The sequence below is a fragment of the Gekko japonicus genome, unplaced genomic scaffold (assembly GCF_001447785.1).
Source record: "Gekko japonicus isolate JY-2015 unplaced genomic scaffold, Gekko_japonicus_V1.1 scaffold1699, whole genome shotgun sequence".
NCBI classification, from domain to species: Eukaryota; Metazoa; Chordata; class Lepidosauria; order Squamata; family Gekkonidae; genus Gekko; species Gekko japonicus.
Window position 1 is genome coordinate 260,296 of NW_015172607.1, and position 18,730 is coordinate 279,025.

Genomic DNA, 18,730 nt, shown 5'->3' on the forward strand with positions numbered 1-18,730 from the left:
GGCGGCGGCGGCGGCGGCGGCGGAGCTCGAGCGGTTCCCAATCCCGTCCCGTCGCTGGGGAGGCCGGCGAGCAGCTGCCGGGGAAGGCGGGCGGGCGGGCGGGCGCCGAGGGATGGAGGGAGCTGCCCGGCGGGGCCGGCGCGGCGTCGTCGTCGCGGCGTTGCTGCGGAGTCCTCCCCGCTGATGCTGCGAGGCGCGGCCGGCTGTGCAGCGGCGCGGGCAGGGGCTCCTCCTCCTCCTCCTCCTCGTCGTCGTCGTGGTCCCCCCTCGCCCTCCCGCTCGCCATGGGGCACCCCCCGCTGGAGTTCAGCGCCTGCTACCTGGACAGCCCGGACTTCCGCGAGCGGCTCAAGTGCTACGAGCAGGAGCTGGAGCGCACCAACAAGTTCCTCAAGGAGGTCATCCGCGACGGCAACGCGCTCATCGGCGCCCTCAAGGGTGAGCCCCCCCCCCCCCCCCAGCCCGCCTCCACGGCACCGCCTCTCCCCAGGACGCTCGCGAGGGGGGTGGGCGCCACGGCCAGTCCCCCACCCGGAGCGCCCGAGAGACCGCCGGCAAGACCTCCTGGGCTCGCAGCTCCCTCCGCCAGAGGCAGGTCCAGGCCCCCTTTCCCAGCCGGTGCCACCCCGTTGCCAAGGCCGCCTTCCGCGCAGCGGGCCCCGGCTGGGACCCGACTCTGCCGGCTTCATTGAGCACCAAGTGGAGGCCGCCTGCGAAGAAGGGCGGCCTCCTCCCCGGTCTCTGGGCTAGTGGTGGGAAGGCGGCGCCAGTGGCCTCCTGTGCCCGTTGGGGAGGGGTGGTCCTTGCGCCCCGGGGCTCCTGTGGAATGCTCACAAGACCTTCGGCTTCTGCGGGGGGTTTGGGGTTCCCAAGCCAGGGACGCAGGTTGCCCAGGTGGAAGAAGGCTTGCTGGTGCTCTGTGATCCGGCAACCAGAGCGACCCTGCGCGGGGGGAAGCCGGCACCTCCAGAGGCCAGTAGTCGGTAGTCCACAGGCATTGTGCCCTGTAATGATTGGAAGGGATGGGACTGTGCCGCTTTATGGGCTGTGCGTTGAACAGGTTCTCATACTTGCATCCGCTTGTCCATCTGAACCTGGGAATTTGAGGCTGCAGGGCTGAACTACCAGTAAAATCCCATGAAAACGCCAAAAAATGTAGCATGCATTCAGCAAGGTGGCTTTTTGTGTCATCTTTACTTTTTCCTTTAAATTCAGCCGTTTCAAAAGCAGCTGAAGAGGACAAAATTATCACTGAATTGCTCCAGTGGTATGCACAAACAGTAATCTGCCCTTTGGCTGTTACTGTCAATGGTCTTTAAAAAATACTGACAATCTGAATGTTTGGGCCATAGATGTGTCCTGGTACCAAGTGCTGAAACAGAAATACAGGAGTTGACTCGTAAAGCAGTCTGATGAGTTGCCAAGAGGGTTGTGAAAATGTAGCATTAGGGATGTGTAAACAGAGTTCAGCAATTTTAACAGGTTAATCTATCGTGGCTACTAATTTTGCTCTGTGATCCCAGGCATCTATAACAAGGGAGGCTTGGCTGGGCACCTTGGTCAATGCATCCTGTCTCTCATCTCTGCTCACATATCCCATGATATTGGCAGCTTTTTGCTTCTACTGTACAATAACACAAGCAATAACTAATTCCCTTAATGTTTTTGCTATAAAACTCATAAGCTGACTTAAAAGCCTCGTTCCCTCCAGATGGAAAGGAAATTAGCTGCCTGAGCTGACAAATGGCAGGGGAGTGCATGGATGAAGCACTCCCCCCCTCCGCTGGTCTTCCGTGGCCCATGCTAGACTGAGATTTCCCCCCACCTCCCGTCCAGTGGCAGGTACATTTTGCCCCATAGCCTGTGATGCAAGATCTCTTGTCCCGAGCTGCCATGTGCAGGCAGGGCATGTTTGTGTCAGAGCAAATGCAGAGATCTAGAACCATCCAAGTTAAGCCGATCTACTTGCAATGACTGGGTACAGGAACCGGCCAGGGCACTAAGACATTTGCCAGCTGTGGGGTTTTTTTGGTTCTGGCATTTCATTCCCAATAAATATCAGAAATATGTGGAATATCGGTAGGTTTCCCTGCTGTTCTATATGTGGTGCATTGGATCTTTGAACGTTAAAATGCCGCTCTTTCAATGGGTGGTAGACCGGGCCCCCCACTAGTTATTTTCAGCACACCCCAGTTTTAAAGGGCCACTGTTTTCAAAGGGTGTTAGACCTATGATCCTACGGACTCCAGGTCTCCAAAGGGCCATGGCACCACAGACCAGCTGGAGCATACTTCCTCTCCTTCCTGGCTCCCACTCGCTGCAGGAACTTCAAAGATTGTTTTAATTTTGTTTTGTAACTTGAAATAATAATCATAATCAGTTTCACTCAGTTTGGGGGAGTATTGACATGTCCTCAGTATTAATTAAAATGCACAAATTTCCAACAAGCTACACCTGGAATCACAAGGAACGACTCCTTTCTTGTGATCTGGCTCTATGGCCCCATTGGTGGGCTGCTAATTGTCAGTGTGGAAGAGAGAGCAGTGGTCAGACTCGGGAGAGCCCTGCTTGACAGGCGTGTGGCCGTTCAGCATCAGGTGAGGAGGAGCATTTTAAAGCAGCGGCTGTTCAGATTTTTATTTTATTTATTTTATTTTTATGATATTTATACCCCGCCCTCCCCGCGAATGGGCTCAGGGCAGCTCCCCTGGCAGCCCAAGGCACATTGCGTGTGTTCACTGTGCAGCCCACCCAGGTGGTCTCCTCCTGACACAGAGGCGGTCTGGTGGTGCTGCCCACCATTTGCTTTTGAGGTGGGGCCGCTGGTGGTCATGATGGCATCATTCCCTGCCTTTTACCCACCCATAACATCTCATGAACCAGGGAGGGGTGCATCATCCACGTGATGCAATGGTTTGTGGCCCTACGCTGGCCACAGACGCAGACACAGCTGGCCAGTTGACACTTCCATGCTTGGTCCACAGTTGTGCAGCCTCCAGTTCCTTTGCCCGGCACTTCTGTTCATACCCACAGAGCCCTTTCCATTTCTGGGCCAAGCATCTTCCCCTGCCAGCTTCGCTTTCTCCTTGGACCCGTGAAACTGCCATCTGCTGACCCAGACCCTTTCCCTCTTCATGGGAGTTCCATGATGTTGTACCTGCTCCGCTGGCAACAGAATGGCCTTATATAAACCATTTGTAAAGGACTAAAATTCTAGAAAGCATACTCCTGAATGGCAGTGCCTTGGATCCTAACCTTCCTTTCCGTTCACGGATTTGGGGGGGGGGGAGGCTGACTCTTGCCAGTGGGCCCCATGGTGTTCCTGCAGGTCCAGTGACCTGAGGGGCCAAGAGGTTTGCAGGGGTGGGCTTGTATGCTGGACCTCCTGTGCCCTCCCACCTCTTCATTGCCTAATGACTACAAGTTGCTCCCTGCAAAGATTCACTCTGCAGGCATCAGTATGTCCAAGTTAATTGGACTCCTAAAAAGAAAGAACAAGTATAAATGGTACAAAGCTCTGGCTCTGCTAGCCAGCCAGTGTGAAGGAGCTATTTTGCACCCAGATCTGGCAGTTTCTCAAAGCGAGAAGGCACCTTCCCCCTTTCCCTCCCCCCTTTCCCCCCCCCCCCCCATTCTGCTTCTGCATCTTTCAACAGCGGTAGACTTCCGATGATGCCAGACGAGTGACCTGGCATGTGGTTTGTAAGAGGGGCGGAAACATTAGCTGTCTTCCAATGACTGGATGGCATCATGAGTCCCTTAGTCCAAGAAGCAGCTAGAGGCTGACCCATGAGATGTTTTGTTCTTGTTCTTTAGGAAAGCCTGATTCCCTTCGACTCTTGATGTTCTGGGCAGTGGATTTATGTGGGTGTGGGGTGTGGCTGCGCTTGCTTGTGAGGTTGTTTTTGCGCTTCCTGTCCACCTCTGCTGTTCCCTCACTGTTTGGGGAAGTTAGCTGTGTGGCAGGATAGGCCAGAGGGGTACAGGAATCGCACACCACTTGTATACCGAAGTCCGGCACAGTAGGAAAACTCCAGATCCGAAGAATAAATTCAATAGTTTTATTAAAGTAATTCCCTAATTACAAGCACACTAAACATTAAAAAAGAGCAAGCAGTACAGAACTAAGAAAGCAGAGGTGATTGATAACGAATCGAGGAGTCAGTTGCAGGGTGGTACAACCTGTCCAGACGTGCAGGGGTCCATGGAGATGGCATTATGGCCCAAACCAAAGCTTTAGGGGTGGACTGCCAGTTGGCATCAGGGGCAGACACACAATCTGAGGCCATGTCTGTATGGGCCTTGAGATGTTTGGAAGGGGATCAGTGGAACCATTGCTGAGTAACAGATGGGTAGTAGAAGAGCCCTTGCCTGACTGATGTTTCAGAGAGGTTATGTGCACTGTGGGCAGGCAGAGCAATGCACCTGTTGTATAGCTGCAGTGGAATGTAGAAGGAGTTGTCTTTCAAGGGGCTTTGTACTCAGTGACCGTAGTTCCCATAAGTGCTTTCTCTCCCCCTTTTCACAATAACATTCACAGTCAGTGTTGGATGTTAGGTGGGCTGAGGCATGTTGTCCTGGACAGAAATTATTTTTATTAATTTTTACCCTAATGTTCTCACAATGAAGAACATCAAAGCAAAAGCAACTTAAGATAATGCAAATGCTAAGAACAAGTAAACAACTGAATTCACTACAGTCATTGAAGAGGCCAAACAGCAGAACCTTCAGCAAAATACAGAAACGGGTGTCCAGCCCAGCAGATTCAGGCAAATGACTACTAGGAAAGGGCCAGTTCATAAGCTTTTCTAAGGACAGGTTCTGACAGGGCTCTCCTCAGCCTCACCAGCAACCAGTTCCACCAGGTTGGAGCAACAACAACAGAGCCTTGGACTGGACCACAGAGGGACAGCCCTGCCAAGTGGAAGAGGCAGCAATCACAAATGGACGGGGTTTATGTGTGTCTGTAACTGGTACCCAGGGACTGTGTAGGGACGGGAGGATGCGCAGATTTGTGCCTCATGGCCGTGAAGGCTGTCGAAGCAGGCTTCATTTGTAAGAGGGGAGGCGCAGCCTTTTTATTTCTCCTTTGGAGTTTGCATAAGGCTTGCAGGCCCTTCTGTGGTCTCCGTGAGGGATGAAAATAGGCTTGTGGTTAGGGATATGCAACTGTTATCAGCTCTGTAACCAAGGATCTGAAATGCTGACGTCTTCTGGAGGCTAGGTACTTAAAAATAACAACTTTTCTAGTAAATGCCCCATCTCCACAACAAACGTTGTGGCATGGCCGGGCTGATATAATTGCATGAGCTTATTTTTGTTCAGACTTCATGTCTTACTCTGTGTGTGTGTTTAATGGGTGCAGGGAGTATGGGGCAATGCTTAAAAATAGCTCCTTGTGCTGGGAGGAGGTTGTGGTGTGCCAGGGGAACATATGCACTGCAGGTGTGTTAGATTCTGGCACATCCAGTGGAAAGGGACTGAGAGAGATCGTACTCTGCCTGAGACCCCAGAGAACCATGGCCAGTTGGAGAGGGCGGTTTTCATTATGGAGGACCAGTGGACTTGCTCAGCTCGAGGTCCTCAGTTCAAGGCCCTTTGGTCTTCAGCTACCCACTGCTCAGTTAGGGTGTCTTTTTCCCACAGGAGTGCTGGGGTTTCTCTTTAGATGCTAGTGTTGGGCTGGAGGAGATTTCCTCAACAGGATGGTCGGCTGAAGCTCACAAGTGGCTTCTGTGAAGACATCTGTCCTGAGGAACCATTCAAACTGGCTTTCTCACACCTCTTCGGCCTGTGGACTGGTCCTTCTCTTATCTCCTTTGAGAAGTTCTGATGCAATGCCTCTGCTCCTCTGTTAGCCAAATTGCCTTATATTGTTAATAAGCTTGGGGGAATTATGAATATTAAAGGACAATAGGTAAAAAAATATAGGGATATAACCTGTGTATACCAGAGTCAGAATTCCCAGAGCCCATGAATAGATGAGGAGACCAGGTTGATGAAATAATTGGTCTTTTACTGAATATTTCTCTAGCATACAATAAAAATTGACAAACATATACATACTTAGTACAGCATTAGGAAAAGCAGATGTGAAAAGATAGCAAAGTTTGCCTTAGCAGGAAGTATTGTTGGCAGGTGATATGTTCCCTGTCCGATGAGATGAGCAGATCTTGCAGCGAAAAAGGAAACTAAAGAAGGGAGGGAGGGGATTGTGAGCCAACCAGCGACACACGTGGAGTATTTCCAAATGGATCCAGAATGGAGCCAAGAAGGTAGATAGGGGGCAAAGAGAAGAGAGCGAGCTCAGGGAGAGCTCACCTTAAATAGCCACATTGTGATCTGAGGCAGTGGTCATGTCACGGGTTCCCAGGAAAGGTAACAAAAAGAATAATATTCCAGGGTGGGCGGGACAAAGGAGAATGATGGTTGGGCAATTTAGGGTTGACGTGTGGCAGGGAGTGACACCTCTTGGGGAAGGGATGAGGCAAAGGAAGGGGTAGAGGCAGGGGTCTCATCCTGCCGGAGTGCCCCGGTACGGCACTCCGGGAGAGACGCTTGGGTGGGCGGGGCTTCACCATGTCACTTGCACAGTGCCTCGCAACGGGCGCACAGCAAACTCCGCACTGAGCCACCTCCAGCCAGTAGCAACACCAACTTTGCTCTAGAAGCCAACGGATCCCTCACTAGCAGCGCTATTTCTGTCTTCTGCTCGTTTCTTTTACGGAAAAATGCAAAACATGGAAGCCTCAGGCTCAGGCCTTCCTACAGAGGCCCAGCCATTTGGGAGGAAATAAGGCTCAAATTACACAGTGCTCGAGCAAAGCCAGCCACCTCCTCCCGCAGCAGTTTTCTTCCAAAGACACAGAAAATGGAGAATAAGTTAAAAATATTGATAAGTGAATTTGGTTGTCATGGGAACCAATTGTCTCAGGTGCTCTGTTCCCATACAACTATTAACCCCCCTAGCTCATATTTATTATTCAAGGGAAATAATTGACTGGGGCAAAAAGAAAATTGGTTGTCGCTAAAAGGACAAGCCACTCAGTTGAATTTGACTCATTTGTATCGTGCAATGAAAATGAATTTAGAAGGATGGATCATAGGCACCCCGAAATTGATTTGCATTTGGGTTGTTGCTCTGGTTCCACCCCCCACCCCCCATCAATATGAAAATATACAGAAAGGGCTGCAGGCAGTAAAAGTGGAAGCAAACCAGAATCCTAAAACTGTAATAGCTTTGAAATCTTTAGAAAGGTATTCATATGAGGCTTTCACCCTTGTCTAAATGCATTGCTGCAAAACGTGTCATGAGCTATATCGCTCAAGGCTGGTGAAATCAACAAGGCAATTCCAGCTGATTTTCTATTGGCCATTAAAATGTGTGAAATCCCAGGTCATAGTCCCATGGAGAGGCAGTTGTGTAGCACTTCTCAAAGATCTGGGAAGGCAGAAAGGTGGAAATCCTAGGTCTAACCAGGTGGCTGGAAGCTACAAATAAGCACTTACTCAGGTGGCTTATAAGCCCCATGGGATAAGTTATTCAGTAGCTCTCATGGGACTTCTAGTTATTTGAAGTCACGTCTAATCTCCTTGGAAGCAAAAGTTCAGAAACAGTATACAACACTCTCCTGAGGTGAAAATCAGGGAGAGATGAAGTGGGAGGTGCATTACTGATTCTGAAGTAGACTCTCAAAATCAAGAGTACATTTCTCAGTTCAGGCCGCCTTGTTTTTCACCTCCCAGGCAGGTTCATTTTCTCGCCAGCCATCAGGCACTACCACTTTCTGGTGTCTGGTTCTCAACTAGGCTTATATCTTTCTGGTTCTTTCCGATCACCTGCATTGTTGTGCATGATAATAATCTGTACAGAGTGATCACCCTCTCAGAGGATCCCCTCAGGCTTTTCTGGCTACCAGATCCCATCTGGGAGCCAAATGAGGCAATGGATAGTTTCTCCATCCCTTTCTCTGTTCATCTATTATGGTTTCTGAGTCTAAAGGGAGGAAACGTCCGGTGATGTCAGGGGGTGTGGCCTTATGACACACTTCCAGTGATGTCAGGGGGTGTGGCATATGCTAATGAGTTATGCTAATGAGCTCTGGCAGCTCTTTTTCTACAAAAAGACCCCTGGGTAGAGGGATCCAATCGCTTCACAGATTCGGTGCGTCACTAGCGATCCGATGCTTGTCAGAGGCGTTATCTGGATAGGTGGCTGGAAGGCTTGATCACTTCTTTTGTTTCTAGCTGGGCAACAGTCTGTGTTTGAGAGTAGCTTAGGAGGGGGGAGGAACGTGCTATGTGATGAAGAAGAAGAGGTCCCTTCATGGCTTCTGTGCAGGAACATGGGTCCTCTGTCAGAACATGGATTCTCTTCTGGTCTGCTACTTCATGGAGGCCAGGGCTGGTGGTCTGCATCCCAGGGCTTAGGTGGGCACAGAGGTGCAGGGGCAGAAGGCTTCTGTAGTTCCCCGGTCCACATCTGGCTTGGCATACTTCTTTGGGGCAATGCTCCCCTATGGCCACAGTCCAATGGCATACTTCTTTGGGGCAATGCTCCCCTTGGCCACAGTCCAGCATTGGACACTTCAGTTAGGACCACAGCTCTGTGCCGTTGCTCTTCACAGCCCAGCAAGGCAGGGATATTAAAGAGTCTTTAATAATGCCCTCGGAAGTGGCTTCATGGCAACACCTCCTCCTTTCTGGGGCGTCTGCACTGGCCTTGTGACATGTTAGGAAAAGTGACGACAACGTCTTCCATATCATATTATTAACAAAGCACCTCTTAATTCCAAATTAGTGCTCTGGGAGTTTGTGGATTGCTGTCATGAGATCCGTGAAGTACGTCACTTATTCCTCCCCACCCCCGGTAGGGTTTTCAAGGCAAGAGATGGACAGTGGTGTTTTGCCTTTGCCCGCCTTTGCATAGCAACCCATCCAGGCACTCACCAGGGCCGACCCCGCTTAGCTTCTGAGGTGTGACGAGATCAGGCCAGCCTCCTGGGCCACTTGGACCAGGGCATTACTAACCAGAAAACCCTGAATCGTTCCACCTTTGTTTAGTGTAACACGTCTGTGCAGAGTCTCCTTTCATGGCTAGGGTGAGATTCCAAACCCTGCTGGGAATCATTGATGTTGGGCAGTGGTGGTCAAACCATGTGGAGCATGATTGGAAATCCAGTCCCCCTTCCTAGAAAACTGAGCACATAGATTTGAAACTGCCTGTCAGGGCTGGTATGAGGATTAGAAATATAGGTGATGTTCTTGCTTTTGAAAGGAAACTGGAGGCTCTCTGGGTACTGAACTTGTCTGCAGTGCCACACATGGCTTCCCGTAGTCTTCTTGGGCCTGTAGACCCCCTGTGAAATTCTGACACAGTGGGGTGGGCACAGCCACAAAACGGCTGCTGCAGGAGGTGGCGTCAACCACAGTATGTCTGCCGCAACTCATCTTCAGTCCTGCGGTGAAGCTCCTTGTGCCCTGCTGACAGCTGCTGCCAAAGCATCCTTTTTAGAAATCTGCGCGGCCAATCAGAAGCCTTGGGGGCCTCCAGCACAGTGCTTGTGGGACCCTGGCCGCTGAGGCCTGCCCATCCTTGGCATAAGGAGGAAGCTTTCTGGGAGAGGGGTTCTGGAATCAGCACGTGCCCAAAGCACCTCTGTGAGATGTCAAGGGAGGCCCCTCGGCAGCAGTAGAGGACCTGGGGAACGGTTTGGGGCAGAGGCAGGTGGGTTGTCGTAGCCTGCACCTCGTCATGTTCCGGTGGATCTGGCACAGAACCCGCTGGACGGTGCTGCCAGCTGGCGCCAGGCTGGTAAACCCCTTAGGCAGCCGGTCAGTGGGCAGACGAGTTTGTTTTGTAAAGCTGTTAGGCACAGTTGGTCTTTGAGGTTGTTAGAGAAAATCCCAGCCACCCAGGTTGTTGCCGATCTAAAACAGATGTGTGTTTTCAACAACAGCCACAAGCGAATGTGCTGCACTCATCTTTAAGAGGGAAGGAGACAAGGACGTGGTAGTAGTTATGACATTTTGCATCTCACCCTCTCAAGGCGGACATTGTTGCTGTTACAAAGCCTGACATGCCTGCTTCTCATCTCCCCCTTGTCAGTCAAGACTTGCTCCTTCAGCCACTTCTCACCAAAGGGCCTGTCTAGCAACTTGCGCTCATGTTCACTCTTGAGAGCACTGGGAATGTAGGAGCTGACTGCGGGCCAGCGGAAAGAGAGTCAGGTGCTGCTCATGTGCGCGTGCGTGCTCCCTGATCTTGCATCCCGAGATAAATGTGTGCACAGAGTCCCTTGTAAAGGATTGAGTTTGAAGTGTGGTGAAACATTTTCTCTGTGGCGCTTGACCTGGGATGGCTGTGCTCACAACTGCAAAGTGTAGCTGGCAAGTGAGGAGCCTGTGGGCGGCAAGCAGTTCTGGAACTTGGACCTGGGACTGCACACTACTTCTCCTCTAGACTCGTCATTTGGCCTTTGGACACCTCCACTGCTTATTTCCGTACATTAAAGGCACTTTTGGGGAACCCAGACCTCCAGAGCTTGGATATGGCAATTCCCCACCGATGCACCGGAGATATCTGCTCTGCTGTGGTTTTCCAGAGCACTTATTGGCATGCCTCATCAGTGGTGGAGCATGACCTTTGAGGAACGCTAACCCTAACCCTTCAGTGAAATGCTGTTGGGATAGGAAGGGTCCGCTGCTTCAGTGTACAGTGGGAATAATAGTGATCTGCCTTGACATTGAGCCTCATACAGGTTGCAAAGTGGTGTAGGAATGAGATAAGTATCACTAAATGGGTACAACTTGAGCTGAACTGTATGCTCAGAAATATCACCTTATGTAGCAATCACAAAATGTATTACAGATCTACTGTACGAATTGTATGAAAATGGGAAGTATCACTCTAGGCTATTTAGATTAGACGCTAAGCTTTCATGACATAATGTATGACTTGTATGAAAATGGAATACATCACCTTTAGACTAGGCTATAGAGTCCTATTTGTATGTATAAAGTAATATGTGTATATGTAGACTATATGTACATACCTATCCTGTATAATCTTGTTGTAATTGTAAAATGAATAAAACTAATTTGAAAAAAAAGAAAGAAAAGAAATATCCTAGAATCACACAGAGTGTTGGGAGGGGCCACGCAGGCCCTCTAAGTCCAACCCCCCCCCCGCTCAGTGCAGGATCATCCCTAACCGCTGTTTGTCCAGCTGCTGCTTGAAGGCCACCAACGAGGGGGGGGCTCACCACTTCCCTAGGCAACTGATTCCACTGCTGAACTACTTTTACTGTAAAAATCCCCCCCCTTAATATTCAGCCGGTACCATTCTACCTGTAATTTAAACCCATTATTACGAGTCCTCTCCTCTGCTGCCCACAGGAAGAGCCCCCTGCCCTCCTCCAAGAGACAGCCCTTCAGATACTTCCAGAGAGCCATCATGTCCCCCCTCAACTTCTTCTTCTACAAACTGAACGTTCCCAGGTCCCTCAGCCTTTCCTCGTAGGGCCCTTGGTCTCCAGGCCCCCGATCATCCTCATTACTCCCTTCTGTACCCATTCCATTCTGTCCTCATGAAGTGAGGCCTCCAGAACTGCACACAGTACTCCATGTGTGGCCTGACCAATGTGGTGTATAGTGGGACTATAACCTCTTGTGGTTTGGATGTTATGCCTCCGTTGATAAATCCCAAGATTGCATTAGCCTTTCTTGCTGCTGCATCACACTGCCTGCTCAAAATGTCTAACAGGGTCCAAGCAGGCTTCAGGGCCAAGAGCCATTCTCTGTGTATTTAAAAACAGCCTCTGCATGAGGGAAGTCAGCATGTTCCAGGGCAAACTGGGTGCAAGGATGGCAGTTGTGGGGAATTGGAGTGGGGACCTTCCCCAGTTGCACTGTTTGCTTTTAAAAGTGCAAAGGAAGCTGCCGCCCTGCTCATCCACTCATGTTGGTCCATCTCCTGGCATTTAGAGTTGGGAGGGTTTTTAGTTTTTACATCGGAGGGAGGGAAAGCATTTCATTGTATGGTCCTCTGCTTGTATTTTGAAGAGGTATAGCCTGGGCAGCTGACTGCACACTGCTTCTGTCAACTTTTTGTATTTTCCAAATGTAGTTGTATCGTCTTTGTTTAATAAAGCTTTGTCTAGGAACAGACTAAAGAGCTGTTAATATTGACAGTGTTACCTACCATAGCCCTGACTGTAGGATTACTGTTGGGCCTAGGCTGAGTGAACATACTATGGGTGCGTTCAGACGGGGCATTTTAGCCGGCATAAACTGCTCCGGAAGAAATGTGATCACACTTACCTCCTGACTACGCAGCACATCGCGATATGCCCGTCCACACTTCAGGTGCTCAGCAGAGCGTGTCGGCAGGTTTTAAATTTTTTTTTTTTACACAGTGTGCGTATGTGCACGGGCAGGCTTTCTTATAATGAAGATCTTTGTGGAGGCGCAGAACAGCCCAACCCGGAAAGCATGCCTTGAAGCGAAGACGTCCCTTTAAATTTTTACTCTGAAACTGGCCTCCGTGAGGTCCCGGACTCGTCTAAAGCCTTACACTAGGCACCTTAAAAAATATATTATTAACGATGGGGTGAAGCTTCGCCCAAGCGCAAATTGCATACTAAAAAAAAAATGGCGGCTGAAAAGCGGAAGCCTTGGGCTTCCGAACGGAAGTGGCTCTACACCGGGGGAGAGCGATCAGACCGGGATACTGTGGTTGGAACCGGTGCACTCAGGATACCACCACCTAGTAGCAGAATACAACGGTTAAGGGCTGTTTGCAACAGTTAGGGACGGAAGGCAGATGTTCGCCGTGTGATCGCCCATAAGTACACCGGTTCCAACCGGCATCTATACCGGCATAAATGTCCTGTGTGTGTTCTGCAGTCAAGGTAACCAACTGGTTTCCAGGTTCAATTCAAGATGCTGGTTATTACCTGTGAAGTCTGTCACAGGCTTGGATCCACAGCATGGTGCGGTACAGAGTTCTCCAGCCTTTTTGAGCCAGTGTGCACTTTTGAAATTGCGATGCAGGGTGGTGAATGATGGCTGCTGCAGCAGGTGACACCAGCCACAAAATGTCAAGGCATGAAACGATGCATAACTCTCATAACTGAACAAAGTTTGAGTCCAGTGGCACCTTTAAGACCAACAAAGTTTAATTCTGGATATATGAAAGCTTATACCCAGACTTAAACATTATTGGACTCAAACTTTGTTCTGTTGTTTCAGACAAGCATGGCTACCCACCTGAATCTATTCACACAGTAACTCTTTGGCATGTCATACAGCAGCTCTGTTTAACAGGATGTCTTACAATGTTTGAAAGTATTTTGTTGTACACACGCAGTTAACCTTCATCAACACAGTGAAGCTCCCAGTGGTGGCAGCTGCTGCTGAAGCAACTTGTAAAAAAACCGTACAGCCGTTCTGATTTCCAGTGGCCAATCATAAGCCCTGCTAGGCATAAACAGCACCTGGCCCAGCCCACTTTCTAAAAACAGTTGGTGGGCACCAGGAAAGGTGTGTTGGTGGGTGCCCGCGAGTGCCATGTTGGGGACCCCAGTGTGGTCGTTAAGAGTGTCAGACTTGGGTTCCGGAGGCCCAGGTCTGACTACCCACTTCTGCCGTCAGGGGAACTGGCTGGGTAACCTCGAGCCCCTCGTGCACGCCCTCAGCAGATACAAAGGGATGGTTTTAAGGCACTTTGGGCCCCCACTGGGGATTTAGGGCTGGGCATTTAGTAAGTGAGTGTCTCCTGGATTGCCTCTTCTGCTATGCTCCACTGTGTGGCAGCTTTGCTTACCTGGCCAAGGCCTTCTGGAGATGCTGTCCTGCGTAGGGGTGAGATCAGCAACTGCTCAGACCTGAGCATTCTCTGTCGTGGCTCTTGCCTGGAGGAATGGCCTGCCTGATGTGGCTCAGGTCATTCCATAAAATGTGCAAACAGGGCTTTCCAGGAGGCTGATTTTAAGAAGAGGACCTTGTAGTTTTTAACACCTTTTGAAAGGTTCAGATTGTTTCTGTTGTGTTTGTTGGCTCTTTTTTTTTTTTGTAGTCCACCTTTGAGCCTTTTGGGAAAGGCTGTAAATGACATCAGTAAGTAAATAAATAGCCTGATCCCAGGGGCAGGTGGTTCTCTTGTAGGTAAAGCAGTTGCATGTATGGCTTACCTAAAAGTTCTCAAAGGGCATAACTTTACATCTATGTGTTTTTCCTCAAAGGAAATAAGGAAATTTGTCAAAATTTGGGGAACTGTGTAGCTTTCTAGCTTGTTCTTGCTGGAGGTTTTGGAGCTCACTCAGGCGTTGGATGCCAGTTTTTGTTTGTGGATGTGTGGTTAGAGATGTAAAATTTCTGGAAATTTTGAAGCTCGGAAAACCCCCCAGTTTTTTCCCATTTTTTAAAGGGAAAAAATGGAAATTTTCAGAAAAATTGAAAAAAATGCTACATTAGCATTTATTTTGTCTTTTCCAGATTGAAAGTCATTCTGTTACTTTAGGAACATAAAATATGACTATAGACATTTTTACTTGGCATGAAATTATCACAGCTAGCATATTAAAAATATAGTGTATCCAAACAATTATTACAAACAGAATACCCACCCACATGCAAAAACAAAACTGAAATATTTTCCTTTTCTTGTGACAATAGCATCTCCTAAAGTAAGAAATGCATCTTGTTCTTGCATTGGAGAGTTCAGTTTGTAACCTAGGACTTGCGTGTCCTTAGTTCACTGACATTAGATCAATCTGATACCATATATATATATTTTAGAAATGATTTGGAAAATATTTGAACACCTTGTCTTAAAATATTTTATTCATCATGCTAAATAAAACATTCCATAATCATTTTTTTTCTTTTTTCAATTTTTCCAATTGTTTGGGAAAAAACCAAAAAGGCTTCAGGAAAAAAATGGAAAAAAACCATTCCCCCCCCTGAATTTTTCCGGTTTTTTTCTGGGCCGTCACATCTCTATGTGTGGTCCTTTCCCTGCCTGCGCCCCCCCCCATTCCGCAGGGATTTTCCTCCCCCATCAGAATTCCTGGTGTATTTAGGAGGATCAGTATGTGCTTGGAATCTCACAGGGAGGGAGTTATTTGGAACAGAGGCAGGGAAAGGATGACGTGCCCCCTCTTCCTACCCTAGCTGCCCCTCCAGAGGTGACCTTTTTATGGAGAATCAAGCCTGTTTTTGGTGGTTCTGCATTCCCACACACTGCATCAAGTCTGCTTGTCTGGAAGATATTGGATGAGAGCAGGCCATCTGGTTAGGGGCGATTCTCAAGCCTATGGTTGTCGCATAGAGCTTTTGGGAATGGGGCTTCAGTTTGAGGAACCCAGTCAGGTTGGAGCTTGGCTCCTCTGCACCATCTCTTTTGGTCGTTAACCAAGTCCGCTTCAGACAACTTGGCAGCTTTCTTTTCTTTCTTGCCAGCAGTGGTTGAATCAAATCACGACGAAAGTGTGGATTTCTCAAGCGTTCCTCAGACCTGGCGGAGTTTGTTATTGGGGGATACGAAGAAAGCCTTGGGCTTTTCCCACTTTGAGGGTCTGGATGTACAGATCTGCGTTGATAAAACTGGCGAAAGTGGTTTGGTGGCTGGGCCTGAAGGCCCGAGGAAAGTGTCCTGCCCTGCTCCGTGGCTGAGGAGGGAGAGGCACCCCCTCCATGAAGAAGGCGGGTGGGGGGGGGAGTTTGCGGGATTGGCTGCCCTGGCCCAGACGGGAAGCATCAGGCGGGCAGGAGCAGACCTAGAGCTGGGTTGGCAGTCTGCCTGTCTTCCTTTCCTCACTCGCCTCCTGCCTTGATGGGCTCTCCAAGTTCCTTCTCAAGCCAGTTTTTAGTGTTCTGCTGCATGGACTTTCTGTCTGAGCTTGTCTCTTGGTTTTAAAGGCAACATTGGTTTGTTTTTAATCAGTTTTTTTTTAGAACAGCAACAAAATCGGGGACTTTTATTCTAAAAATGCAGGTGAAACTTAATATTTTCAGTGTGTTTACGTGTGTAAAGTGCCATCAAGTCCCAGCTGACTTATGGCAACCCCCCATGGGGTTTTCAAGCAATGCTCCCCTCTAAGCTGTGGTGGAGTCTTGTGAGCAAAGATTCTACTCTGTGAGCCACTGGCATTAAAGTGGTGAGCGGGCGATTCGGCTGCTGCATCAGTTAGTTTGCTCTGGAGCCCCATCCTTCCTGAGGTAAGGCAAAAATCTGTGAGCTGGATGCTAAAAACCTGTGAGCTAGCTCACACTAACTCAGCTTAGAGGGAACACAGTTTTCAAGGCAAGAGGTGTTCAGAGGTGGCCTGCCATCGCCTGCCTCTGTATTGTGACCCTGGACTTCCTCGGTGGTCCGCCATCCAAGTACTAAGTGCTTCTGAGGTGGGACCGAGATCAGGCTGGGCTGGGCCGTCCAGGTCAGTGTTTGCTGACCCTGGAATGGAACAACAACAACAACAACAAAAATAGCACTTAACCTGTCATTAAATAGCTGCTGGCTTTCTAGTAATTGACTTTCCCAACAATTAATTAATTGGTTGATTGTAAATTTAACAAGCTCTCAGTGTGAATTACAAATGGCAGTTATATGACAGAAACCAAAAGCCAACAATTAGATCCGGTGTATTTATAGTTTGCTTTTCAGTATAACTGGCTCCAGGGATTCTCATCTGGATTGCACGTCTTTTGCGGCTGGGAAGACAAATACTGCCGTGCACCTGCTGCACTGGAGCGTGGCTGTCTGGGAGAAGTGTTTTGTGTCATGGCCATGAAGTCGACATGGTCTCTTCAGGCCAAGGCTGTGGTTTGAAGCGCCTCTCAGACGGTGGCCCTCTTTCAAGGGGAATGTGGGTGCACCAGAAGACATGGCAGCCGTGTCCCCTTCCCCCCCCACCCAGCCACACCGGGAATGACCAAGGCCTGATTTAAATGTGACTCTGGTGTGGCCCCACCCCCCACATCTCGTTTAAACTGAGCTGCCAGCTGCTCCACGTGCACGGTCCGTTTGGCAAGAGAGTCCATAGCCCGGGGTGGGTGCTGCACTTGGGGGCCAGTGTGGCACATGTAGCCAGATCACCGCACAGTTTTAGTGAGATGCTGGGGTGTGCAGTGTCCCACGAGTTCTTTTGCCCTATCAGTGTCATGTTCAGACCTGAGATACTCAGCTTAGCAATCAGCAAAAGAGGCTGGGAAACTTGGTAACTTCACATCAGCCCCTGTGTGTTTCTAAGTCAGAGGCCCCCCCGTGTGGTTCCTATGGGCACCATGGTGCCCCCAACACCTTTCTGATGCCCATCGAGTCTTTTTAGGAAGAGGGTGGGGTCAGCAGGGCTTCTGCTTCGCCATCGGAGATCAGATTGGCTGTGCAGATTTTTAAAAACCTTCCTTTGGCAACCGCTGCCACCACCGCACTGCGTGCCTGAAGGTCAGCTGTGGCAGCCATTTTGTTTCTGGCACTCCCTCCCATGGCAGCCATTTTGTGGCTGCACCCACCACACTGTTTCAGAATTCCAAAGGTGTTGGCTGGCTCAGAAATGTTGGGGACCCTGCTCTAGATGTTAAGGGTGGTGGTGGTAAGAATGGGATGCTGCCTTCCTCTGTGGCAACCATGCAGTTCCATCCCTGCCTGGTTATGGCCCTCCCTAGCTCTATGAAACGGCTTCCCTTATTTGATCCGAAATATCTTTGGGTGTTTTGATTTGGTGCAGGTTTTGACTAATGAGTGTCAGTTCCCAGAGGATGGTGCTGGCGTCAAGGAACTGAGCAGTGTTGCTGGGCTCTGTGTTGTCCCAGAAGGAAGGCAGCCTGGAAACCTTCTGAGAGCTCTTGGGAGTGGGCGGGACAGAGCAGCAGGAGAAGCATCACTCCTCTGAACTGAACATGAGAGCGTGACTGCAAACTGTGTGCGGACTGGAGAGCCAGCCAGGCCCCCCCCCCCCCCCCCCTGCCCTGGAGCAGGCGCTTTGCCTTTCCTCCATCAGGCAAGGCAGATTTAGGCTGAGCCCTCAGGTGTTGTGGTCTGCGTATTGGAGCGACCTCCTGTCCGTTGCAAGCTGCGTGGGGATGCTGCCAGCAGAGTTGGTGCCTGCCCGATCCCTTCCAGCTGTTCCCGGCTTTGGGAGGAGGCCTCTCCGTGAACTGTCGTTCGTAGAAAGGAACTGGAGCATTCTGGGAGATGGCTGACCTGGCTTGCTGCTATGTTGTGTGTGTGTGTGGAGTGGTGGTGGTCTCTGTTTCTATAATGAGCAGGAGGGGCTGGCAGAGTTGAACACTCCCCTTCCTCCCCCTCCCCTCCCCAGAAAGCAGAAAATGCGGGTTCCACTGGGTGTATCATTTACTCAGGTTGAGCCTTGTGGAGGGGTTGGCAGAGGCTGCAGTTTTCCATTCCAACCAGCAATTACGCAAGTTTGAAAATGGGGCTGGTGCTAGACAGACTTCCCCCCCTTTTCTCCTCCTTGCAAGGGGAGAGCAGGAAGAGGGAGGGAGAGAACACAAGCCTTTGCCCTGGAAAGAGCCCAGCTGGGTTGACTCATAAACTGCTTGTAAGTTTTCCTGGCTTGACAAGGGTGACTCATCTGCCCACGGAGCCGTGGGATTGGGGGTGGGGGCGGATTCCGAGGCTGCCCATCATTTGCAGCCTTGAGCAGGAAAAGCCTTTTGCCCCTTCGGGTTCTGTGTGCGGCTCCTGACATCACAGAATCATGGGATG

The 18,730-nt window shown here is 49.9% G+C and overlaps 1 protein-coding gene across 3 annotated transcripts in view; it reads left to right on the forward strand.

The window, feature by feature from the left end:
* The first annotated feature begins 27 nt into the window (after window positions 1-27).
* OPHN1 (oligophrenin 1) overlaps window positions 28-18,730 on the forward strand; it is a 149,339-nt gene continuing 130,636 nt past the window's right edge. For 2 of the 3 annotated variants that reach the window (XM_015421626.1, XM_015421627.1), the window contains exon 1: window positions 285-438. In XM_015421626.1, the coding sequence (XP_015277112.1) occupies window positions 285-438 (154 nt within the window). Of the gene's footprint in view, window positions 439-18,730 lie in introns of all 3 variants that reach the window. The other variant, XM_015421625.1, reaches the window with a different exon arrangement.